At 35.6% G+C, this 25,817-nt stretch overlaps 1 protein-coding gene across 1 annotated transcript in view; it reads left to right on the forward strand.

Annotated features, from left to right (window-relative positions):
- The window catches only part of LOC111322106 (N-alpha-acetyltransferase 25, NatB auxiliary subunit), a 36,210-nt gene extending 11,060 nt beyond the window's left edge, over positions 1-25,150 (forward strand). The window contains exons 6-29 of the mRNA XM_022925156.2: positions 1,237-1,342; positions 4,377-4,457; positions 5,118-5,229; positions 5,736-5,822; positions 6,206-6,369; positions 7,002-7,126; positions 7,808-7,870; positions 8,844-8,979; positions 10,555-10,644; positions 11,068-11,178; positions 12,172-12,241; positions 12,767-12,866; positions 14,092-14,139; positions 15,980-16,083; positions 16,165-16,226; positions 16,926-16,995; positions 17,498-17,540; positions 18,728-18,922; positions 19,535-19,658; positions 20,320-20,388; positions 21,432-21,529; positions 22,032-22,136; positions 22,621-22,764; positions 22,940-25,150. Coding sequence (XP_022780891.1) covers positions 1,237-1,342; positions 4,377-4,457; positions 5,118-5,229; positions 5,736-5,822; positions 6,206-6,369; positions 7,002-7,126; positions 7,808-7,870; positions 8,844-8,979; positions 10,555-10,644; positions 11,068-11,178; positions 12,172-12,241; positions 12,767-12,866; positions 14,092-14,139; positions 15,980-16,083; positions 16,165-16,226; positions 16,926-16,995; positions 17,498-17,540; positions 18,728-18,922; positions 19,535-19,658; positions 20,320-20,388; positions 21,432-21,529; positions 22,032-22,136; positions 22,621-22,764; positions 22,940-23,062 — 2,430 coding nt within the window. The 3' untranslated portion in view covers positions 23,063-25,150. The remainder of the gene's footprint in view (positions 1-1,236; positions 1,343-4,376; positions 4,458-5,117; positions 5,230-5,735; positions 5,823-6,205; positions 6,370-7,001; positions 7,127-7,807; positions 7,871-8,843; positions 8,980-10,554; positions 10,645-11,067; positions 11,179-12,171; positions 12,242-12,766; positions 12,867-14,091; positions 14,140-15,979; positions 16,084-16,164; positions 16,227-16,925; positions 16,996-17,497; positions 17,541-18,727; positions 18,923-19,534; positions 19,659-20,319; positions 20,389-21,431; positions 21,530-22,031; positions 22,137-22,620; positions 22,765-22,939) is intronic.
- Positions 25,151-25,817: the final 667 nt, after the last annotated feature.

Below are 25,817 nucleotides of genomic sequence, written 5' to 3' on the forward strand. Positions count from 1 at the left end.
CTTGGCGAGAATTTACCTGTTCTCAGTTTAATTTGTTGGAAAAATCGCTCGGCTTATAGGCGAATAAATATGGTATTAGCTTCATAAAGAAACAGGAACTCTTCGTCGGTCAGTAGCTTTTCTGCGTAAGCAATAGCAATCATTTCGCGAGTCTTTTTAAAATATGCCATGATTTACAGACCGAGCTAGAAACTTCAGGTTCTCTGCCTTCCTCCGTTCAAACAACCCACTCCTTAATGTAGAAAGTTTCTCGCCAAGAAGGTCGGTTTCGGCCCAGTCCTCCGCGCCTAATATTACCATCCTCGAGGTCAGCCGTCCAGGTATCTTAAAGTCCCTAATTTGATTGTTATTGCTTACGCAGAAAAGCTACTGACCGATGAAGATTTCCTGTTTCTGTACGAAGCTATTAAGCCAGTTAATTTAGAGCTGCCATGCTACGAGTACGAAGAATTTAACTTATGGCTGAACATTTATGGTGAATAGCAGTAATTTGCGTGATACATGGAGTCAGCAAAATAATTCTGGAAACAGAAGCCAGAAAATTCAATTTCATTCAAGTTTAGTTGACATATTTGCCATCACTGCGAAGCACATCAAACAAACACTCATTCGCGACGGTATTTTACACTTCAATATTTTAACTTTTGTTTATCAAAACAAGAAATAACAGTAAGGACAGCCTTTTCAATTGAAAAATAATGAATTTAAAAGAAATACTCGTCAAATGTGCTTACGTTCACTTGTGGACGGCAAAACTCCAATTCTGAAGTCCTCGACAACAACTGGAGGGCAACACGTGTTGTGCTGACATGTGCAATACAGTCTACACGTGTAAAATTACTTCTGGTCAGCCGTCCTCTGAAACAGCCATCTAGGTATCTTAAAGTCCCTAATGAAAAATTTACACCCTCGTAGACCTTCCTCTTTGTCAGGGCATAATTTCCTTCAGATTAAATCTTCTCTACCAGCACAGTAAGGGTATGGTGATTCTTGTTGCATGCTGTCCTCAAGACTGATAGCTAGGCAAAGCATGTTTATCACTGTGAATAATAATTTTAAAAACTATGGATGGTCATTTAGCTCAATCACAACTTAACTTACTATCCAGAATGTCAGTTCAAAATGTATACAGAGGTCTGTTTCTGTCTTAATACCAGCCTTTGGAGAGTAAACACTGTTTGATTTATTTTTCTCTGTAGTTTAATCATAAAATATCTATCAAATTCTACATTTTAGGGTACGATGGCTGGTGATGAGAAACTTGGAAGAACGATGCTCTTTCCTTTGGCTGAGAAAATGGTTGAAAAATTTGTGAATGAAGACAAAATTGAAGCAGAAGCAGGTGCAGTGTTTTTAGTCACCTGATCAGGAATTATTATTATTTCTGGTTAATTAGTGACAGCTTGTTTCCATTGTTCATATGTGCTCACAATTATTGCTTGTAGTAGCTTGAAGTTTATACTTAAGGAGGCTCGAAAGGTTTTTGTGACCGTGCGAAGAATGGATACCAAGATACATGCAAGCTTATTACTCGTGAGAGAAATAAGCGATGGCGCGCGTGATCACAACTGCGGGCCAGTTGTAAACAAACATGGCTGCCATTGGCATTTCAAAATTGTCAGGTACCTCTACTGTTTCCAGCAGAAGTGGTTATTTGAGAACCAAAAATGGAAAGTTTACTTCTTGAAAGCAGGTAGGAAAATGTTCAGATGGCAGGATTTTTGCCGAAACTGGTCAAAAAAATTTTATATAACGAGCTAAAGGAGGATGGTGAAGTCGACACCCCATCCATAAAGTCACGTTGAGTGCATTCGGTAGGTCTTGCTTTATTCCTCGAGAAATTTAAGTGGATACCTGTGAGCGCTATGATTTGTTTTGCGTTGAATTTGATTCCTAATGAAATGAAATGAGCGAGAACTTTCCTAAACAACTCACTGGAAGATGAAAAGGAAAATCAAATCACTGTTGGATCCAGAATTGTAAACATTGACAATTTTATGAACGGAAATGGAGAATTGTAATTGTTGCCATAAAAATAAACATAATTTTCAGTAAACAAGAGATCGTAAAAATGTAGATGAGACTTTAATTCTAGTTCAACTACAGACAGTAAATTTAAAATAAAATATTCATCTTAAACTTGTGAGAAAGATTGTTGATATTTCCCTCGATAAACTGTAAATTACAACTACGAAAATGCAAACTCGCATTTGTTAAGAAAGGATTGCAACATTTGTTTTGTTTTCCATTTAAAATGGAATAATGAAAGTTCACGGTTATGACAGTGGCAAAGAGAAAAAAAGAAAAATGAAGCCAAGGCCTGTTCATACCTCTTGTACCTCGAAAATTATAGAAATTCACAAAATCTGTGATGACCAACAAAGTACTGATGTATATGAAACCCTCATTTCTGCTGAGTTTGACGCTCATGACAATCTGGATTACGTCAAAGCAAATTCTTTTCACTCCAAATTGATTTCAATCCTCCACTTCAAATTGCACATGAACAATTATATCGGTCAATCATGGCAAATGTGCATCGCCAAATGAGGCCTTCGATCAAGCCATCTTCTCGGAACAATGACAAGATACCATCCAGACGCTCGATGGAAAGCTTCATCTCTCGACAAACATGGTCCAGAAGCTGGCAGATGTTGGTTTGTCTCATGTTACACTACAATCTGTGTACGAGAAACTCAACATTACCGGCCTCAATGGAGTACTGGCATTGGCGCCATCTGCAAAATCAACTTGTCATCATATATCATATTATCTCTGGAGTTTATCTCCGGATTTCATTTGCAACTGTGATAATGGTAAGCAGTCTGAGTCTCAAATGATGACTTATTTTTCAGGAAGGTGTAAAATCACAAAACAATGTGTATCCATCATCAAGGATGAACGATTTTTTCTGCGCTGAGGGCATCCATAGATTAATCGCGCGGACACGGACTCGTCCTCGCAAAAATGAGCCCATGAGTCAGCGGTATCGTTTAAAACATGTGACCGGATATAAAAGTGTGAGCTAAAATTGCAAAAACCGTAAATAAACCTTGCTAAGTTGATGAACTAATATCTCGAAAATTAGTTCGGTGACCTACCCTGATTTTTTGTAAACAAATTATTCTCATCATTACGCATTCCTGAAGAAAATTTTAAAAAAATTTATCTGGTGGAAATTTTTTTATATCACGTATACAGGTAGAGAGTGTGATGTTTAAGAAATCTAAAAAAAAAAAAAACTAGGTCACAGACTTGGTTTTTGAGATATCTTTAAAAAACTGAGTTTTAGAGGATCTTTTAGCACTACTGTACTGTTGCCATGGCAACAGATAATGCCTGACAAACCTCCTTAAAAGATTGCCCTAACATATTGTTATGCATATGTCGAGTTATTATCCTGATGATAATTTTGACAGTCCTGATATCTTTTACTGATTGGCACTTGCTGTTAATTATGGAAAACCCTTTCGAGCCTCCTTAACCTCTCACAAAGAAAACCCCTTTCTCATCAATTCATCAACATTTCCCATCATCATCATTATCATTACCATCAACATTTAATTACCAGTGCTTGCAGTTGTAGCAATGAGCAGTAAAGGAAAAAAGGGAAATAGTGATAAGAGTGCAAGAAAAACGTCTGGTCCTGGTTTTTCAAAGGGGGATTAAAGCTATTCAGGGATTAAATCACTATCCAGTGGATAAGTGTTAACAAAACATGCTATGCCATCCACCAGATAGCAATATATCCTGTTTATAGGGTTATCCAACTTTCAAACAAAGGGGGCCAGGTTTAAAGGGAGTAGGAAATGTGAATCTCTTTATCTTAGGCTTGTCCATTTTTTCTGAAACAAGCCATGTGCTAGAAATATCTCACATCTTGTCATTTCTAAACCATTTTGATGTTTTCCATTCTTGACCGTACAAGTCCTATTCCTTTTTGTGTGTGTGTGTGTTTTTTTTATGTTATGAAAATAATATCTTGTTAGCCTCCTTCAAGTCGAAAGTAGTACATTCTGAGGCAAACAATGGAGATTGAAATGTCATAATATGGCTCACTGTATTTAAGCCGGAAAAGCTTCTGCTTGTTAAGTCAGTAATCACCCGCAACTCTGCAGTGATAACAACAACTACATGTATATACTTGCCATTTTCTGTAATTTTAATTTGCTCCCACTGGGTTTTGGCAGTAGCCATCACAAGTATTTTACAGCTCATAAGATAAAGTCTGATGATTGAAAATGAACAAGCCGCAAGATAAAACTTGTGTGTGGAATTCCTTATCTTTTAAATATTGTTTGGGCTCTCGGAAATCCTATTTTTTTTAATCAGTTTACTTGTACTTATACTTTTCACTTTTCACTTGCACTTTTCAGAGGTTCATCTGTATTTAATGATCTTAGAAAAGCTTGAATGTTATGAAAAGGCTCTTGATGTTCTCAGAAGTAATTTGGCTGGTGAGTATACATGCGTTAGACAAACTTTAGTTACTGTGAAGTTGGCTGTCTTTAAGCAGTGTTTTGGCAGACTTTGAAGACTATTAGGAAATGCACCAATATCAAATTCAACTTAAAAAATTTCTGTATCATTGTCACCTTTTCTATATATAAAATATAAAAAATATGGATTGGATATATTTATATTGAAATTACCAATATCTTTTTTAGCTATTGTACACTCACCTCTTAGATAACCTCATATGCTTAATCTAAATCAAAGTAAGGTAGTATGATTAAAGCCCACACTGGCAGGAGGCAACTGGTTGACAATTTTCAAGGATTGTTAGGGAGTTAAACCCCTTGACTCCAAAGAGTGACTGGCATCTAATTTCTGCTTACAATATAATCCTTGAATCCCACATTAAGGTTACAAGATTAAAGGAAATTATCATCACCTGGAGAAGTTATTGATTGTTAAACAAATTCTCCTTGTCAGCCTCTTAGGAAATGTATAGAGAACAGTATGGAGAATATGCATACTGATGTTGGGGTGTAGAGGGTGAAACTTGGGACTTACCAGAACTTACACCTAGAACCCTTGAATTAGGATTGCACTGCTCTCACCATTAAGTCATACCCCTTAGATCTGTAATCAGGTTTCTTTTTTCACTTACTTAGCTAAACTGATTAGCTACATGGATGAAAGAGAGGAGAAAGAAGCCATTTATTTAACGAAACTCTGTAGATGGCATGAAGCAAATGTAGCATTTAAGAAACTCATTTTGAGAAGGTACATGTTTATTTTTAGTAAAAATCTTTTTCATTGAGTTCATAAATGTATTATCACCATTTGCTCTAAGCCTTGTTATAAAGATGAATTTCAGTATTTCAAAAGTAGCCTATTGTCATGACTCAGAATATGCCTGTCTATTTCTAATTCAGCTGTAAACAATGGACATGTCAAGAGAAGAACAGTATTGGCTGGGCTGTTAAATAATATGAATAGGAATATCCAGGCATATACTGTATGCTATAGTGTGGACTTTGAACTTCATTAATCTGTCAACTCATATGAGTGACCAAGACTGAAATTCTCCTTACAATATCAATACAACATTAAGCAGACAGGGATGAGAATAAAGAATAATTTCAAATAGGGGATTACTAGTTGATCCAGTGCCATATTCTGCAAGCTAACATCATAAGAATTGTGTGGCAGACAGTAAAGAGAACTACTAATTTGATCCAAGGAGTAAAAGGGTTTAACTGTATATCTATTTTTCTTATTTCTCCTAGACCAGACCAGTGGTCATACTACCAGTCATACCTTGCCTCAGCTTTCTCCCTCGTCAAACAAGACTGGAAACCTGTTGATGAGTCAGAGTGGGTTTTATTCATGTGATTTTTTTGCAGAGGGAGATTAAGCAGTTATCAGTAAATAACTTAGCTCAAAGTCAGAGAAGAAACAACAACAGCCTACATATTAGAAGCAAAAGTGTGCATTCCACATTCCCAAGACATGATGCACAGAAGAATCTGACTGGAATGTGGTTGATTTTTCTTGGAAATATTTTGAGTTATGAAGGCTAAGCTAGCAGTATTCTGTAAGAATATTTCCATAAAAATCTATTACATTCCAGTCAGATTCTTCTGTGCATTACGCCTTGGATTGACTTCTTGATCAAATGAAAATCCAAATTCTGTATATTTTTTCCAACCCCACTTTTTTTTAGTAATTTGTGTACTTGTTTTAATTTTTTTTTCAGAGAACTTCCAGATTATTCTTTAGAAATGATTGACAAATTCCTAGTATCTGTCATGGAAGTGGAACAAACTAAAGAAAAGAGATCATGCAGAGGACCTTTTTTAGCACAATTAGAATTGAAAAAGCTTTGTAGTCAAGAATGTATTAACTGTGATTCAAGACAGGGTGAGTTAATAGCTTGCATTTATTCATAAACAATAAATCTAAAGACCCTGTGACATTGAACCTGGCTAGCATTGCTAGTCTTTTTGACTTCACCTGTTCTGCAATGTGTATCTCTTCTCAAGGTTTTTTCTCCCCCAGCCTATCATATTTGTGCTTTCAAGCGAAATGGAATGCTGCAAAAGAAAACTTTACTCAATTTAATAAAATGTATTTATTGACTGATTGGGAGGGCTGGATGGGAAAATATTTGGCTGAAGGTCATGGCGACCAAAACTAATCGACAATGGTTTAGTGTGGTCTGTACTCTTATCTACAGCGATATTCATCATCGCAGTGGTTAAAATTTTTTGCAACCCTTAAGCCTTTGCGAGTCCACAACATTGTTACTATTGTGATGACGAATATCATTGTCAATTAGAATACAACCCACGCTAAACCATTGTCAATTTGTTAAATCTGCTGTAGATTTGTAAGATGCTGAAACTCTTCTTGATAGCTTTGTCAAGAGTGACGAATCTCAATGACAGAGTAGACTTTTATATGGATTATGATATAAATCAAGTTGTTGAAAAGAAGTTTGCTTGTTCTCTTGTAAGTAAAATGCTAAGAATTTCTTGTGTGTTTCCTTCCAGCTTCCACTTCTACTGTATATTTATTAACAGAGTATTTTAAACGGTTTGGAGACAAGCACTGTTGTTTTTGGGACCTTGAACCTTACTTACATGTAAATCTACCAGAAATGCCGGACAAAGAAAAGGTAATGTTCAACAGATTTCAATGCAGGGCTGAATGACCAAGACAGAATTTCTCCATATAATGAATATCAATGAATATCTTGAGAATAAAGAAAAATACCAACTAGGGGATTATTAGTTGATCCAAGACCAAAAATTAATTCTCCAAACTAACTTTGTAAGAGTTGTATAGGAGACAGATAATTAGATAAGAGAATTTGGTGTTGTATCAACTAGCCATTCTTTAGGTGACTGCTTGTTTGCCCATTCTATTCTCTTGTTTGTTGATTGATGAAATTATATATTGCAATGCTATAAAACAATGCCAATATCACAAAGATGGTGTCAAACCAACTGTCTTAAACCCTCCAACACTCTTTAATGCTCAGAAAAGATGACACAAGATGTGGAGTAACTTTTTTTTAAAAGAGTCTCAGTATGTCTGTCCAAAAATACACACTATAATTAACATGACAAATTTAACATATGAAAATTATTAATTTTGGTGAGTAGTGGTTGAAGAATTTGGCAAAACTTTGTGGCATTCATGGTAATCTCCTTAAAACTCTTTGCACTAACTTTGCATATTTAACAGATTGGATGGTTTAGCCAAACTTGTCATATCTGCTATTCTTGCCCAATTCAAATCATTTGTCAAAACACTATCAAGTCCTTTAAGAAAAATTCTTGGCACTTTGTTTTAGTTTGTGGAAGCATTAAGGAATACCCTTCCATCAGTCAGTGATGAAGATTCTGAGTCATCTCATGTAAGTAAAGTATAATTATGGCTAAGATTTATTGAAGTTGTGAATAGTAGTTATTAGTATATACTAAAAGAGTGGATAGCGTTGAAGGCGCACTCTGATTGGCTAGTCAAACTCCGAATATCCTTTGCTATTTACCTCCAAGCAACTCCGGAAAAAATGGCGTCACGGTTTGCATCCGTGACAAGTGAAGAAATCACTCAAATTAACGACAGTGGTGTAGATTGTCTCACTGTTTTAGTATATACTAAAACAACTATTCACCTCAGTGTCGGTGGTTAGTGGTGGATATTTACTGGCTCAGTAATTATCCACCACTAACCACCTCCATTTCGGTGAATAGTTGTTGACTAGTCAGATAGCTTTCAGTTAAGGAACTCGGCCTGCAGGACTGAGTGGGGTTCAATTCAGGAAATAATCTTGACTGGCAAATAAAAATTTCAGAAATAACCAAGCACATAATTTGAGTCTTTTGGACAAATTTTATTTTAGATTTCCCTGAGTTGTTTCACATGAGGGTCTGTGATGAATGAATTTTATTTCTCTTGAAGTTTGATGTTGAAAATTTTCTCTCCTTCGGTATTTTGTGAAGCGAAGAGAGCAATAAAAACTAATCCATTTAAATACAGACAATTGGAAAGTGAATGGCAAAGGTGTCCAAGTTCAGCTATTAAGTAACAAGAATTTTGAATTGGACAACCTGTATTTGAACTCCACTTATTGTATGCATGAGATGGGCAGAGAAGAGATCATACAGTAGCTGAGGATAACTGATGTGAGTCAGTTATTTGTAGTCTAAAATCAATGTTAAAGAGGTAGCACTGCAGGTGTTCACAAGGGTTTTGTGTGACCATCCCTGGTTTCTACCCTCTGTCATCCCATTGTCCCCTTGGTTAGTAGTGGCAGAAGGTGAAGTAGATCTAATCTTAGCCACACAAATACTCTTTAGTGATTACAAAACTGTTTTTACACTTAGATAAGACTGATGCTGAGGAGATTGAATATTGAACTAATCTCAAGACATTTTGGATTTCACTGCCCTCTTTCCTGTGAGGAAAAAATTTCCTTATCAAAGGAATATATGAAGCAGCACAAAGATGGTTTGGTTTATGGTTAGCACACTCTTACTAATGATTAAGATGAAATATCTATTTTGTAGTGATATAGCATGACTTTATTCCCTTAAAAAGGAGACTGTTGTGTGTATTGGGATTGTAACTGTGCTTCAGCCATGGTGGGAAAATAGTGAACAGCTCACAATCCATATTGGGCAGTCTAGACTGAACTTTTGCTGGGATTGTTGTTTTTGAGCAAGTACTTAACACCTCAAAAATGAAGGCCTTGCTCACTTCTCCAATCGAAAGGTAGGATTTAAGCCAAGATTGGGACTTCGCTGTCAGACTACTTCTTTCTGCTAATGGATAATAGCAAACTCTCAGGAAACTTGAAAACTTGTTGGGAGAAGAGAGTTTACTTGGGAGGGACCATTTCAGAGGAGTAATAACATTCGAGGTACCATATTTACCCATGTATAATACGCGCCCATGTATAATGTGCACCCTTGTTTTTAACCTAATTTATCAGAAAAAAGGGTTTTTCACGGTAAAAAAGACAAGTTGAATATTTGTACAATTATTTAATGAGACAACAAGAATAAGAAATTTACTATATTGTTAACATCAATATCTTTTGCTACTTAGTTATAATTTTTTATTATTATTTATAATTATGACATTATTGAAATCAAACTTTAGGACTTCAAGCAAGGCCTAGCTAATTTGATCATTCCATGGCCCAGTAAATGTTACGAGTGAGCAACAATATGTCCGAAAAATATTGAAGATTTTGTGTCATATGTCTTACTTTTAGAATTTTCAAACTAATGCTATGCAATTTTCTGGCCATAAAGTCAAGTAAACAATATAACCATGATGAATTCCACTGCATGTAAGTAAGTAAAGACTTTATTTAAAGAGGGTAGCACTAAAATAGTATAAAAGTACTAACAAACCAGTGGCCCTCTAAAATTATATACAATATGAATGTTAAAAACTATGGCATAACCATTACCAGAAATCATGGACATTTTGAGCCCATTAACAATTGTCAGCGGTATATCATGTCACACTCCAGAGCAATAAAGTTTGGGCATTTTTCGCTTATAACAGCAAATCAAGAACTGCTTTAAATAAAGCTTTTGTCCTGAAACATTTCTCGCTCGCTTTCTTCTTGCTTCTCATTAAAAAATTCCATGTAACATGAGATCTCTTCACACGTGGCCAAATTTGCATATTCAGTTTGACATCTGATCCACGTGCCTGTTTAGACACTTGTGAAAATGTTTAGCAATTTTTGTCTTTCCTCTTGATTTTAGAATAAAAACTTGATATGCACCTATAATTTTTCATTGAAAATAAGTTATTTAATCAAAGCTTTAAATGTGTTACTTTTTTGTTGTGTTTTTAACATATGCAAATTAGGACGCGTGGGACAAACAATGGAATCCATGTATAATATGTACCATGATTTTGATGGTTACTTTTGTAGGAAAAAAGTGCGCATTATACACGGGTAAATACGGTAACTTCATTCTTATGAAACTGAAATAACTTCTGACAGTAAGGGGTGGTAACTTGTGGTTCAAGTCTGGAAGCATCTTCTTATTGAATTTACTCATTATTTGTTAGGTCAGAATCTTTTGCCAACAGAACTCCAATACAGTGATGGGTTTGCTCAACTGGCTTCACACCTTTTATTAGAAGTAAATTATGAATCAGGTATATTCCACAATATTGATAATAATGATTGTGGCTGTAAGTTTTCAAAATGATCATTTCATTACTGTATGGTGTCTCTGTTAGATGAATATATGAAGAAAGGGTTATAAATTATCCACTTGCATCACTGTTTCTTGATAAGCTGAACAAATTGTTAATTGTCTGTGAGCAATCAATTCCTTCAAATTATGCTAACATGTTACACAGCTAACTCACATTTAAGCCTGTTTTTGTCAGCCAGAAAAATTAAGTTAAATGCAACTATAGATCAAATTAATTTCAACTCATCTGCAAACCAACAAGGTCTTTTGTCATAAGTTTGTTCACTGCTGGTTATGTTTGTTTCACATACTGCCCCCTTGCATCAGTTCAGAGAAGAATTTATAGAAACTCTTCCTAACAGCATTTTGTTTTCCAATGAAGGAAATACAGACATGAACTGGCACCTTCTTATCATCTTAGAGAGTGCACTAAAGGCAAGTCCTTCCAACCATCAGCTGAAACTCCTTTTGATGAAAGTCTATTGTTCAATGGGTAAGGTTTTTCCTTCCATAGAAGTTCACTTTTTATACTAGAGTCTTACTATAACAGTAATAACTGTGTCAGGAGTTAAAATCTGGGTTGTGCTGTTGGCTTTCCAGTGATGAGACAAATCCAACTCCTATTCTTATGTGTTAAGATGAGGAGAAACAGAGCTTAACTGAGGAAAGGCCTACAGCAGTCTTCTAAATTTGATAATAATAATAATAATAATAATAATAATAATAATAATAATAATAATAATAACACCTTTATTTAGTGACGATAATGTTTAAAGCTGAACAGCTTGTGGGGTCGTGTGTAAATGCAAATAAACTCTAAATAAATTCAAATGTTGATTGTTTTTGAGGAGAGGGGAAAACCAGAGTACCCGGATAAAAACCTCTCAAAGCAGAGTAGAGAACCAACAAACTCAATCCACTTATGACGCCGGGTTCGGGAATCGAACCCTGGACACATTGGTGGAAGGCGAGCACTCTCACCACTATGCCAACCCTGCTTCCCCTGGTCCCTGATAATCATGATAATCTGGGATTGTGTTGCACAGATTGCATGCTCATAAAAGTAATAATTGTAATGCCCATGTTGCATAGATACGGGTGATTAAATGGAAGCATTAAAAAATTGATAACAATCAAGTGATTAAAACTTCACACACTTCAGTGTATGAATTCTGCACACTTATGGCCAAACTCTACATGCAATTTGCTAGTAACTTACTCTCTGCTATCAATGATATTTACTTTAATTTTGCTTGCATGTCACAATACACATGTACACAAACACTTTGTTAACCCATTGACATCTGGTGCACCCTCATGCGCCCGGAAATAAAACCCCTCTGAAAATCCAGTGCGCCCTCATGCGCCCTGCCAGATATGACTCACTTTTATTGGCTGTAGCTAAGAAACCGTAGTCCCCTGGGTATTGAAACATATCTGAACGTGACCTGCATAAATTAATGATTATTCAAATCCTGTTTTGTAGGTGCCATTGGTCCATGTTTAGTGCTTTTTGAAGGATTAGAAATCAAACACATTGAACAAGATGTTGTTGGGTAAATAAAAAAGATTGAAAGTCACATTACTCTGTTACTTTGTTATCAGCTATACTTTGGTTGATTGCAGGGATGTTTGTGTTCTTTTTCCCAGCAATGCTCCAAGTCACTTCATGCGATAGAAACTGGGAGAAGTTCCAGCTTGGTTGGCCACTCGGCTTTAGTACAGACTTAAACTTTTCTACCTTCCTAAGGGACATCTCCATCTGGGGAATACTTTTTTTAGTTCTGGAAGCATCCCCATAATCTACAAATCATTTGTTTAAGGTGTGCAGTAACACGGGAAGGCATTTGTCATTAACAATTGTAGCAGACTTCTAAAATAAAAAAGAACCAAAATGCATCAGGCGCATCAATCAAAACGACAGAGTTACTTTTTAAAATGACATGTTATTTTCTAAGCAGCTTGTTGCTCACTTTTCAAGGTGCTTTTTTGAATCCAGGTTTTTGTTCATTACTGATAGGCATTGTAACTGAAATGGCATTCCCAAAGTATTTTCTTTTTTCCCTTTCACATTTTTACAGTTACACTCTGACACGGTATGTTGAAGCCCTTGGTCATTTTGAGGCAGCTTCATCTGTGTACCTAACCACTTTAAAATTCTTCTATGGAAATCAAAAAAATGTAAGTTACATGATATTTTGTGTGAAGGTGTAGTCTGATCGTCCGGGTGAGTGTAGTCCTGTGAAGGACTGTTGTCGGTGGTAGTGACTGATGTTTGGACAACCTGTGCGGAAGTCATCATCAGAGTCAACTGAATGATTGTTGTCAGTAGAATGTTCTTATTCCAGTTCGTGTAAAATGATCGGTTGGTTTTGCGGTGATGTTATTGGCTGTAAGACTCAAGTGATGTAAGTCGGTCGTGATTGGTCTGTTTCGATCTGTCGGTAAAGTTAGGTTGTTCTTTTTTGGTCATTTGTGATGTTTATGTCGTGAATGAGTCGTTTGTATGGAGCGGGTATACTATTTTCAATGACGACTATTTTCAACAACTGACTCTGGAAAGCTGGTTTACTAACTTAGAGCAGACTCCCCTAAACAGATGTCAACAATTACCCACTCCATACAAACGACTCATTCACGACATAAACATCACAAACGACCAAAAAGGAATGACCTAACTTTACCGACAGATCGAAACAGACCAATCACAAACGACCTACGTCACTTGAGTCTTACAGCCAATAACATCACGGCAAAACTAACCGATCATTTTACATGAACTGGAATAAGAACATTCTACTGACAACAATCATTCAGTTGACTCTGATGATGACTTCCGCACAGGTTGTCAAAACGTCAGTCACTACCACCGACAACAGTCCTTCTCAGGACTACACTCACCCGGATGATCAGACTACACCTTCACATGTTATCCCCAGGTTCAAGCCATTTACTGCACGATATTTTGTGTCAAATAGATTTTACACAACTGCTAAACACATTATGTTACTTTTTATAAACTGCAAAGAACGGATGTATCATCATTTTTTTACTTTGATTCCAAGATGTGTACAACATATGACATTTGAGAAATTGTCACCTGGTGAATATTGTTTTCTTAAACTTGTTGTCTCGCAATGTTTCACCCACCCTCCTCCTCCTCCATATTCCAGCCCATTCTGACATGGTGATGGTGTTGCAGGCAGTAACTGCTCCAACATTTGCAAGCAATACATAGTAAATTGAAATTTCTTTTGATTGGACAGTCAGAATTTGATTTACATGTAAAAGTTAATGGGTTACAGTCCCCATGAACATGCAAGCTATTAAAATTGCATTCTACTGTGTGGGCCATGCTATATATACACAAGTCTTAAAATATGAAGATCTTTGTGATTATTTTCAGACTCCTGAACATATCATAGCTGCCTACAAGTATGGATCATTTGAAAAGGTTAGAAAATTGGGATCATGTCCGGTTAACTGTGCTTAACTCGACCACTTGACCCTCCTAGGACATAAAAATATTCTCAAAGAGTGAATTATGATTAGGTTTTGCAAGTTTCTGCTGGTTGCCTGAAAGACAAATCTTGAAAGCATTATATTTCCTCCCCACTGTCTGAAGCTACATGTAGTTGCTACCATCCTTGTTAGTATTGTTGGAACACTCTTCTCTCCTCTCAGTGTCGAGTTTGTTGTTCATGTGGTCTGATTTTGTTGTCAATAACATTTTAAAAAGGGAAAGAGGGAAATTTTAGCTAAGTGCAATAAAGAGCTTTTTTTCCTAATAAAAGTATGCATTCTCTAAACATTAAGACAGCAGGGCAATATTCAGTTAGTAACCCTTATTGCATTTGTGTCTGCAATGCAAAGGGTCCGCGGAGTTACAGTTTCAGGACGAGGCTATTGGGTCAACATTTCTTGAGAAACACCAGAAACACTCCATGTCTGACCATATAACTCTGGAATCTGCGTTTTTTTCTGCCGAGGAAAAGGTTAAAATTCTTAGTGGTAATTGTCCTGGCATCACGAAAGGAAGATTGAAAGAATGGCTGTCATTTCGGAAAGGAACAGCAAAATTTTGTCGCGTTTGTTCATGACTGCGGTTGTTGTTCCTTCGTCGGCCTTTTTGAGGTTTAACTCAGAGTTATGTTTCAAAGCCCTCAGCGCCTTGCGTTTGGCCGGAAGCAAATTATCTTTGGTTCTGTAATTTCTATTTCTGAAAGGTCACTTTTAACCTCTTCTAAATAGCTTTCAAGGGCTATTGATTTTTGTATTGGTGGTATCCATGTAGATTTGATGTGGCAGGGATGGATTTTTTTGTTCTCCCCTCGGAATATGTAAATCAGACGCATTCTCCTTGCGAACTGATCAAAGTCACACAATAGTTGTTGTCTGATGTGTTTTTGTTTTGTAGCAGGTGTTGGAATGAATTTAAGCCCTTTTGCCAGTAAATTAATCTGGTCGTATGTAAGTTCTTTATTTGAGAGGTTTTTTTATGTGAGTTATGTTCGCCTCTAGTTTGATAGTTGAATGTGTTTGGCAAGACCACGGTTTCAATCCTAATCTTGTGGATCTCATCAGTTGCTGATTCACTGAATAGACTGTTGCACCCATACACAATACAATGTCTAAACATGACGAGAACATGCTCTATCCTTAACAAAATGAATAAAAATGCCCCCAAACATAGCCGTTTGCTTCGATTTTACTTGAAAGTTTTACCTGTGTGACCCGATAGCCTCGTTTCGAAACTTCAAAGTCCGCTGAGCTCTCGTACAGGGGTGTAAATGCGATAAGGGCTATTAAGATGGTCAATTCCAAGAACTAAGACTGTTAATTAAAATTCTTTTTTTGTGAATCTGTGTTGTGAGTGGCATTGGTTAGCCTCAGCTGCGACAGATGCAGTTAACATTTTAACTCATATGAGCGACCAAGATGGAATTTCTCCTTACAAAATCCATACAACATCAAACAGACGATTATTAGTTGATCCAATACGAAATTCTCCAAACTAACAGCAGAAGAATTGTCCAGCAGACAGTAAGGGGAATTGCTTATGAGATCTTGGGAGTGAAAGAGTTAATGTTGTTCAAATGATGGGTAATGTTATGCGCAAAGGGATTATTGGGCGAATTGTCATTATATACCTGGTACCCCATGAAAGGAATACATTGTTCAGTAAGTGATTTTTGTCTGTCTTTCTTTCTCCATGTTTGCATCTTGATATGTTTGAATGCTATGTTTTTTTTTGTCCCAGAATGATTTTTTTTTTCAAATTTTGGTGTCATCAGATTCCAGAGTTCATTGATCTCAAGAGAAGACTTGATCTTTCACTGCATTTTGCCACAGTAAATTATGAAAACATGCTCCTTGACGTTTTCACCAAGGCAAACAGGTTATAATATTGTTTTGTCTTTTAAGCATTTCTTTAGCAAAATATATATATATATATTTCATACTTGAACCATTTTTTTAGCCTTTCAGATATCCAAAGTCATTTTGATGAAAAGAACTTACTTGACAAGTGTTCTGTAGCAAGTAAGTTTTTTTTTATGATTATTCTTGAAGATAAATTTTGAGCCAAAGTGGAAACCATCACCTTCAGGGCTTACTTGGGATGGTGTCTGGAGAATTCATCATTGCTAGATATTGGTAGTGTGATCTTCTTTTAACTCTCAGTTTAAATTGTGCTACATCCTATGATTTGATAAAAAACTTTTGCACAAATTTTCCGTAAATGACACCAATTGCCAAATTACCATCAGCTCTTGGCTGTAAGTATATAAAGATTGGAATTAATAAATGGAAGGAGATATGAGCAATCTTTGCAGTAAGGAATACTGCTTAGGCAGTAATGAAAATAAAGCCTTTGTCCTGCAGTTGAACCTATGACCTCTGTAATACCAATCATTTTTTTTTGACACTTATCACAAAAACAAGATTTGTTCATGGAAAAAAATTTTAATGTTAGTGGCACTATAAGGCCATGAACATAAGGATATGATCATCATCTAAAGAAACTCTTGATTGTTAAACAAATTCTCCATATCAGCACCTTAGGAAATGTGTAGAAAACATAATAGGGAATATGTAAACTGATGGTTGGGTGTAAAAGGTGAAGCGGGCAGAAGAATACAAAATGTACAAGCAAGAAACCGAAAGTATGCCCCAGACAGTATCTGTGTGTTAGATATTTTACATTAAACAGTTTTAAGAGTGCAATTAATGTTTCTTCAGAATACTGGATGAAAGAGCTGAAGGACAATAGGGATCTCAAACTACTTCAAACCTGGGATGGCCCAGAAAGGTATAGACATGTAAATAATACATTTGATTTCCTCTTCTCTGTGGGGTTCATCCAAACATTGAGGTTTCTTTATGACTGGCCAAAAATTATTTTGGTTGTTCAAAAGCAACATCTTCAAGTAATCTTATTTGGTTAGTTACAATACTTAGGGGGTAAGTTAAATTTCAGTTGTTTCAATGACTGAACATTACCTACCTCTGATATTAATAGTAAGTGATGTAAATGCATTGATGCTTCCACATTCTGACTGCCTTTCAGTGATGAGTCAAATCCAACTCCTATCATTTACATAAAAATTGAGGAGAAATAGAGCTTTCCTGAGGAAAGGCTTCAGTGTCTTGCTCCCAAGAAACTAATAGTTTGGTTAAAAAAATAAAAAAACTCTAAAGGCATAGCCTGTCAGATGGACCTTTGATTAAATATTTGGTCTGTTCATTAGTGAGTTGATTATGGAGTGAATTAGTTATGTTGTTTCTCAATACTGATAGATTTGTATCTTTAGGCAGCTATCAAAAGAACAGGAGTTAAGATGTGAAGAGCAGGAGGTGAGTTGGAGTATGTTCTATTTGGATCTTTTCTTTTATTGCTGTGAGATTAAAATTGCAGTTTACAGTCAACTCGCCCACTGACCAACTTGCACACATAATGAACCAACTCACACATGTTAATAAATATACTCGCACACACTTGATGTCACCTTCCCACAGGCTTGAATACAGCTTATTTTGGTAGATCACATTATAAGTAATATAAAAATTGCTAAGTTTTCTTGTGAACTAAGCTTTGAGTTTTGGATCAAACAATTCTCTGCACAACATCCTTGATCTACCTAGTTTATAATGAGCATCAAAGGATTTAAATGCTCTGTGAACTGCATTTATTGTGACAATACATTTGACAGGATACAAGTTTGGATTTCAGAAAGGAGAAGTCAAACAAATATTCATGAAGCATGTGAGACAAAAGTGTTAAACAAATTTAGGAGAGCATCAAACAGAGGGGGAAATATCGAATGGACGGCAAAACACATTGAACTTAATTTAACAAAATCCTGCTCCATCTGTTTCTCAGCTAGAGATCCATGGAATGTAGTTGAGCTTTTAAATATTTGCAAATTCATGGAATAGTTTTTTTGCTTTTTTCAAAATTTGTCTGGTATGAGTTTTCCTGTAGTCAACACTGGCAATTAACATGTGTGCTAGGCTACCTCAGTTTTCATGTGGTCAGTGTAGTTATGGTTGTCTTGCTTTCAAACTTTCATTTGAAATTTTGACACTTACAGACTTAAAATTCCTCAGTGAATTGTCTCCTGTAAACTTCACGTTTTAGATCAAATACATCATAAATCAAATACATTAAAGATCAAGCATATGGTGCAGAGAATTGTTTTCATATACTTAGCAATGTTTATCTAGCAAAGTAAGCAGTATGCAAGCATGTAGGAAGCTGATATTAAGTGTCTGGGAGTTGGTTCACAGCACATGCAAGTTGGTTCACTTATGTGTGCGAGTTGGCATGTGCAAGTTGATCAGTGAACAATTTGACTGGCTATCAAAATTTAATTTTTTTTATTATTGATTTTAGTTTATATTTTGTTCAAAGGCCTGTTTTGTAGTTGTTTCATGTTTTAGGCTTTATGCCAATGACTGAGTTATCCTGCACAATTTTAAATGACAAATATTATTCTTTGTTTGGTAAGGGAAAGATAGCTCACATCAGCTGTATTTTACAGGTGCTCTGGTTAAGGTTGCGGTTTCTTATTCTTAGAGCCCTGGCAGTAGCTGTCTCTTTGATACCAAAACCTCAACAAAATATGCAAAATATGAATAATGGAGAAGCTTCCCCTGCTTGTCCCTTGGAAGAAGTGATCAATGAATTGAAGGAAACATTACAAGAAGTTGATTTGCACCCAGGAACAAGAGCAAAGGTAGGAGCAAAATTACTGTTGGAGAACAAATAGGACATAAAAATAATAGATTAATACAGATACATCAAGCAGTAGCAAAAAAATCGTAAATTGTAGAATGGATTTGACAATGGGACAGAGTTTTAGTTAAAAGCTGGCATCTCCCAAACTTTCTGTTACTCCACTGGGCTTGTTAACCTGGTCACTCCCAGAGGTGATTGACAAGTAACTTCTCCCTGTAATGTCAATACATTATCCAGCAAACAAGTACTGATAATGAGATTATTCAAACTTATATAGAAGTCGTCATCTTGATTTAACCTCAAATTCTTGTTACTAATTTACAAGGAAATGTGCAACAGTTAGAGGGGAGAATTAACATTCAGATCATAGATTAACTGCATAACTTGATACCCAGCACCATCTACTCCTTTTTTTTTAGTTACATCCACCAAGTTCCGAATTTCAAATCTTTATACTGTCATTACTAATTTCAGGAAGTTTCATAGCCAGCTTGGCACATACATGTACCCCTTGTGTCATGCATGTGATAACTGAAATTTACCTATTATTTGCTGTGGAACAAAGATTCTACTGTGATATACTAATTCCCCTTGACTTTATTTTGCATAGCTGCCTTGTCTGGGTCCACCATGTTCAAGACTGCCAGGGTTTATGGATGGTCAGCATGGAAGAATGATTATAGCTATGGTAACCATATGCCATGAATGTCATAGTTTACATCATTCTTCACAAGGTGTTTGTTATTTCTTTTTCTTCTTTTTATATTTATATATATATATATATTTTTTTTTTTATTTTTTTTTTTTACCGTTATTATTTTTTATTTTGCCTCAAACACCAAAACATGTGCCAAGAATAAGTCCAGGAGAGCATTGTCTTCAAGCAGCAGCATTCCAATGATATGTTCAATCCATCTCCTATGTTTTGTAAAGAGGAATAATGTTCATGATAACTGAGGAATCTGGCTGTTATGTAAACAAGGATATCAATCAGATATAAATACTGTTGCGCCACAAAAGTTGAATAATTGACACAAAGAGTAGTATAATTAAGGTAAAATGTGACAAGGTGATTGACTTAACATTTTCTTTAAACAAGTTTGTTACTTTTTGTGTGAAGTTATTTAATTTTGCATCACTATTGTTTTTTGATAGGTTTTCTCTTTGTCAGTGATTAAATTTTGTGGCATTGCAGATGCAATAGATCTCTCACAGGCATAAATGCATGTTTTAAAGGAAGTAAATTAAATGCTTTTAAAACTTAAATTTTTTACACCTCTCATCCTATGAAGGAATATTGATTATAATGATAGATAATACCTATCAGACTTGATACCAGTAGTCAGGTGTTTTTTCAAGTACAAATATTTTTACCCCCTCTGATCTTTTGAACAGATGCTAGTACAACAGAAAGGTGGAATCATATTAGACAAAATCTCGATGTAGTGACTGAAATTTTAAAAGGTAATTTCTTTTTGAGAAAGATGTTTTCGTCTTGTCACCAGAGTGGAACAAACAAAAAATTGAGTCCTCATGAGGAATCAAACCTCCAACCTTTCAGAGTTCACGCTCTGATGCTCTACCACTGAGCCACCGAGACTCTGGTGAGCAAGGCGCAAACAAAGTTCATATATGAACTCTTTCATTTGGTGCGTAAAGCTTAAAATGACATTCCACAAGGTGACTGTCGTCAGCATTTTTTACAGTTAATCATACTACACCAATGTCTTTCCAGTGATGTTACCAATCCATCTCTTATCTCATTTATGCAGAAACTGTAACTGACTGAGGAAAGATCACTTAAATAATCCCAACATATTTAGAGTAAAGAAATTTTTTTTTTTTTCATCTTGTATATTGTATATGTAATTAAGAATAATTTGTTACACAGAGAGCTAAGCTCTTGATTAAGTTTTCTTTTCTTTTAATTATTTCAATTCGAAATTCAAAATGGTCTCGCTTTTGATAAAGGTATCATCGTACATGCTTCCATTTCATGCATAATAATCAATCTTGGTTGTAATTTTTTTACTTTCTTACCTTGTCAAAGAAATTTTGGTAAATAACTTTAATGCCATGGTACACATGTAAAATGTACCTTCAGGTGGACAAAAATTTCGGAATTTAGCTCCAACTGGAAATTTTGTGACATTTGGCATTCCCCTTCCCAGCTAGCTTCATAGCCGCCTTTGAATTTAGATTTCACAAGAAACAGTTTCTCAGTAAGCACCCTTTTTTTTGCTTTGTCTATCCCAAATGAAGCTGTAGACATGAACACTTGTTAATGTCCTGTGAATGTCTGCTCAAGACTGTTTTTCTCTTTATTTCTGCTATTTGGCACCATGCCTGTAGCAGAAAAGTGAAGGAAGAATTTTTTTAATTTCCCATTTTTCCATTTAGCCCAAAGGGATACTTGTTTCCTTCTCAAGCTGACACTGTGGGCTTGTTTTATGTCTGTTGTCAACAAATCTCTTTTTTTCTTCCATTAATGTGCTTCTGCTGTTTAGGTTGTATTTCAGATTGTTTAGGTAAACTCACCACAAGCAGTGGAGAAAAAACAATATTCAATGGATATGTTTTGGAAACCTTGGTTCTCTTGGTTGAGGTAATGAACTGTGGAATATTACCCATTTCATGTGAAGAGTTTTGTTGGTAACTATATTTATCATATTGAGAACATCACTGAATTAGGATCAGCTCAGAGTAGGTAATTTTATGTTCAACATTCAATTTGACCTGGAACAAAATTCATACTCTCACATAACTATCAAACTGTTACATTTGTGTAGTAGCATTTTTGTAGTAGTATTTAAAATAGTTTAGAGTAGTTACTGGGTATATTCTCAAGGACGGTATTAATATCTCCCAGAATTTTCATGTACACTATGGCTGAAATTTTAAAATTTGAATCACAGTTTAATAGCTCTACCTTGTGATTTTAGATAAAATGGTGAATTATTAAGGGTTTTGTTAAAACTTTATATCTGTACATACTGGATTCATTTTGTGGAAAATTGTGGTTAATGCCACAATGACACTTACTCTTTGTGTATTTGGATTTTGAAGATTTGTAAAATAATTCTACATTATAATTTCCTCTTTTGCAGAGCTGTTGTTGTGTCCTTCTTCTAGCAGCTGTATGCTGTAGCTTTTTACAATCAATGACAGGCAGCAAAAAGACCAAGAAGAAGAAACCTACTCCCACTAAAACAGTAAGTAAAGAGGACAACATGATATATAAGCCTCACTCCAAAAAATGAGTTTTTAGATTGTCTGACTGACCAACTGTTTGGCTCACTGACAGACTGACTGACTGACTGTCTGACAACTGACTATCTGTCTTTAGAACTGAGTGAATGCCTAATCAAGTGTAATTCAGTGTCACTACTTACAATTCCCTTCTAGTTATTGTATACTCTCTGACTCACATATCCTGCTCAAGTTTTACGTATGTTAAGGTTGAACAAAAAAAAAGTAAAGTTGGAATGAGTGATAAATCTAAATGGGGCTTGCAAAAGATGCAATTGAGATCTCAACTGAAGAACAAGAGGATACATACACAAATTTTGAGCTTGGAAAATAAGAAACTCTGTGGTAAAAATTTACTATAATAGCTTTATTTTAAGAGGCATTAATGAAAACAAAGGCAAAAAAATACTGCGCTTGATTTATGTTAATCATGTTTACTTTCATCAGAATGAAGAGATGGCACCATTTAAAGAGTTCCTATCAACACTGAAATCTTCTCTTACATCCCTACATTCAGCACTTGTGGAAGTGAATATTTGTCAGCTCTCAGATGAGCTTTTGGAACTGAATTTAGTTGAACTAGACAATGAGGTAAAAAACAAGTCCTATTTTTGTTGAGTGAGGGCTCTGCTTTGAGTCATGATAGACATAAATAAGATAATGTTTGCAATAGTTACTGAAGTATTCAATTGAACAAATGCGATAATGAAAGTCAAGATTTCATCATCGAGTTATGTTGAAGATGTATAATGTGATTGTTCCACAGACCAAGTCTTCCATTGTGTCAGAGATTTGGGAGAAACTGCAGACAAGCTATAAGCAGTCAGTGAAGGAGATCACAGAACTTTTACATCACAAAGTCACTTTTGCTAAGTCTCTTCGTATTTAGGCATTAAACAATTATTACATTTTGTCAATGTACATCACAACAAACAGTTGGGAAATTCTCAGAGGAAGAGTTGCATCTTTCAGCCTGGTTGTATCATTAGTACCATTTATGTTGGAGAAAGCAAGATAAGACATGGACTTGTGCAAGGTTAAAGGTGGTCAAGAAGGGAGTTAATGTGTTGTCAGTGGCCAATGGAGTAAAAGGTGTGGCTTTAAAAGTAAACTCTACTTGCACCAGCATGTGGAGGAAGGTGGTTCCTTTTGCAGAGTGGCCTATGGTTAGTGAAAAAAATGAATGTAATTTTGTCAGCCTTGTATCATTGTGGTTTTAAATACATTTTGGGTATGGTAAAAGTACTGGTGATGACAATGGTGATGGTTAAGGTACTGATGACGTTGAAGGAGTTATGAGACCTTGTTTAAGCCCATGAAAGGTCACAAAACAATTCACTTGAGAATGTGTACATGGATCTACACATTCTACATGAATGTTGCATGTAGATGCTAAGGGACTAGGAAGATGTTAAGATTGGAATACAGCACGGTACTATGATATGATGCTATCGATGATGAATTGTGGTATTTGAGTAAAATGGAATGTTGAAATAGTGGCAAAGTTACAATGCTTTTATTGTAAATACAGCTGTAGGTGTTATTACAACACTGAATCTGCCTACAGTGTAAGGGATGGCAATCAGTAAATATTAGGATTGTTAAGACTCCTAGAAATGCAAACTAAGACTGAACATTTTTAGCTATAGTTCTACTTAGATCATTTTAAGGTAATATTGTCTCATTTTTTTAGATGATGACTTTTGTTTTTTTTTTTTTTTTGGTGGCATAAGCTTTTACATCTCAACATCTTTTTGTTTTATGGGTGATGCAAGTGGCTGTTATCAGCAAAATATGTGTTTGCGCCCCAATCATATAAGAACCCCACATGTAGACTTTCGATGCTCACAATGATACCTCTAAGCTACTGTTGCCACCCTGTGACTTAGCTCCTGGTCTGAACAAGTACATACAGTAGAAGACGTAGATAGTTTTGAGAAAAGATTTCAAAACTCATTACAAAGGTTGGTAGTCATCAGTCAGTCAGTCAGCCCACTGATGGTTGGAAGGTCTTTCAGGGAGCTGTTCTTCACCATTACCTAAAGTTTGCAAGATGGTTGATTTTCATGGTATCAATAGCCACCCCTGTCTTTAATTAAATCACTATGGATTTGTTACTATTAATCATTCACTTATGAATCACTGTGCACTTGAATTTTTTTATCACGGTGTCATCATATTGATGGTATGTTTTAGCTGATTGATAATTAAACTGGAAAATTAACATATAAGCTATTTTTTTTTTGTTGGTTCTGTGGTGCAAAAAGTTGAACCATCAGTAATACTTAACATTGGTTGGAACTGTCCAACCAGATTGGCTGGAGACTGGAGAGTTTTAGTTGATGACAAATTTCTCTTGATAAGTACACTTGTCTGGCTAGCCAATTTCAACCAGTGATAAGTTGTCTAACTGTCTGTATATGGGTGTTGTTTGCTTTAGTTTGTCTTTAATGTACGTCAGATTGCTAAAAGAGGGTCTTGAAAACAGTTGGAAAAATTTGAGAGATACTAAATGTATTTTCACCTTCTCAAAACTTTATTCTCAAGCAAGTAGAATTGGGTCCATATGCTTACTCTTATGTAAGCATAAGAGAATTGGGTTGGTGTTTTACTGATAAATGAAGCAAGAGTGGGAGAGAACTTCTGCATTATTTTTATTAGAACACCCATGGAAACCAGACAAAATAAGGACATGACAACATCACAAAATAGTGCTGATATGAATATTTTTAACTCATAAGGGTGTATTTTCAGTGACCAATTTAGACCTGTTGAATTTGATGAGTGACCAGATGACGTTTTTTTTTGTAGGTACAATGCTCAGAGCAATAAAGTTCATGTAGAGTAAAACTGTGTTTTACTGAACTCGAGAATGTGAAATAAAGCTTTTAAATTCTTTATTATAGATGTATTGGCCGATAAGTCTTAGATGTGTGATGAACATATCTAAGATATGTTGAATAAACATGCTCAGATATTTCACATTGTCCTCAATTTAGGAAAATATATTGATATGTCAGTGGGTGGGCAGTTTGATTATTTTCTGAAGCTGTTTCATGTTTCAGCAAGTCTCCATTCCCTCCCTTCCCCTTGTTTTATCCTCCTACCCTTGGGCAGGTTATGTGGCAGTACTACAGCACTTGTATTTGAAGGCCAACATCAGTTTCTGTTTGACTACTGTGGCTTTCACACTAAAAAGGTACAGTAGGCAGTTTTCATTGCTATTAGTTGTTGAGCTGAAGTGTTTTAAAACGACTGAAGTTGATAGCAAAGCAATGTATTGACAAACTGGCCAATTGATCTAAAATTCACATGCACTGAATGGCAAAGGATTGCCAAATAAAGCTTTGCCAAAAAATAAAAACAAGACATGATGTAGGTGAATCTCCATGCTCCTTTAAGTGCAGGCTCAAGGACAAAGGGGATATTATATGGGCATACAGAGATACAAAGATTATCTTTGGGTGTTGAAAAAATATTTCATGAGTGAAATAAGCAAATAAGTAAAATATTTTTCAGCACAAAAAGTTTCCCTTTTTGTATCTCCAAGCTGCCATGTAATATTTCATTTATTATATAAACACCAATGAAATACCAAACCACTTCACTTTTGCTATAAAAGGTGTGATTAATTATGTAACTGA

This window comes from Stylophora pistillata, chromosome 13 (genome assembly GCF_964205215.1).
Source record: "Stylophora pistillata chromosome 13, jaStyPist1.2, whole genome shotgun sequence".
In the NCBI taxonomy this organism is placed as follows: domain Eukaryota; kingdom Metazoa; phylum Cnidaria; class Anthozoa; order Scleractinia; family Pocilloporidae; genus Stylophora; species Stylophora pistillata.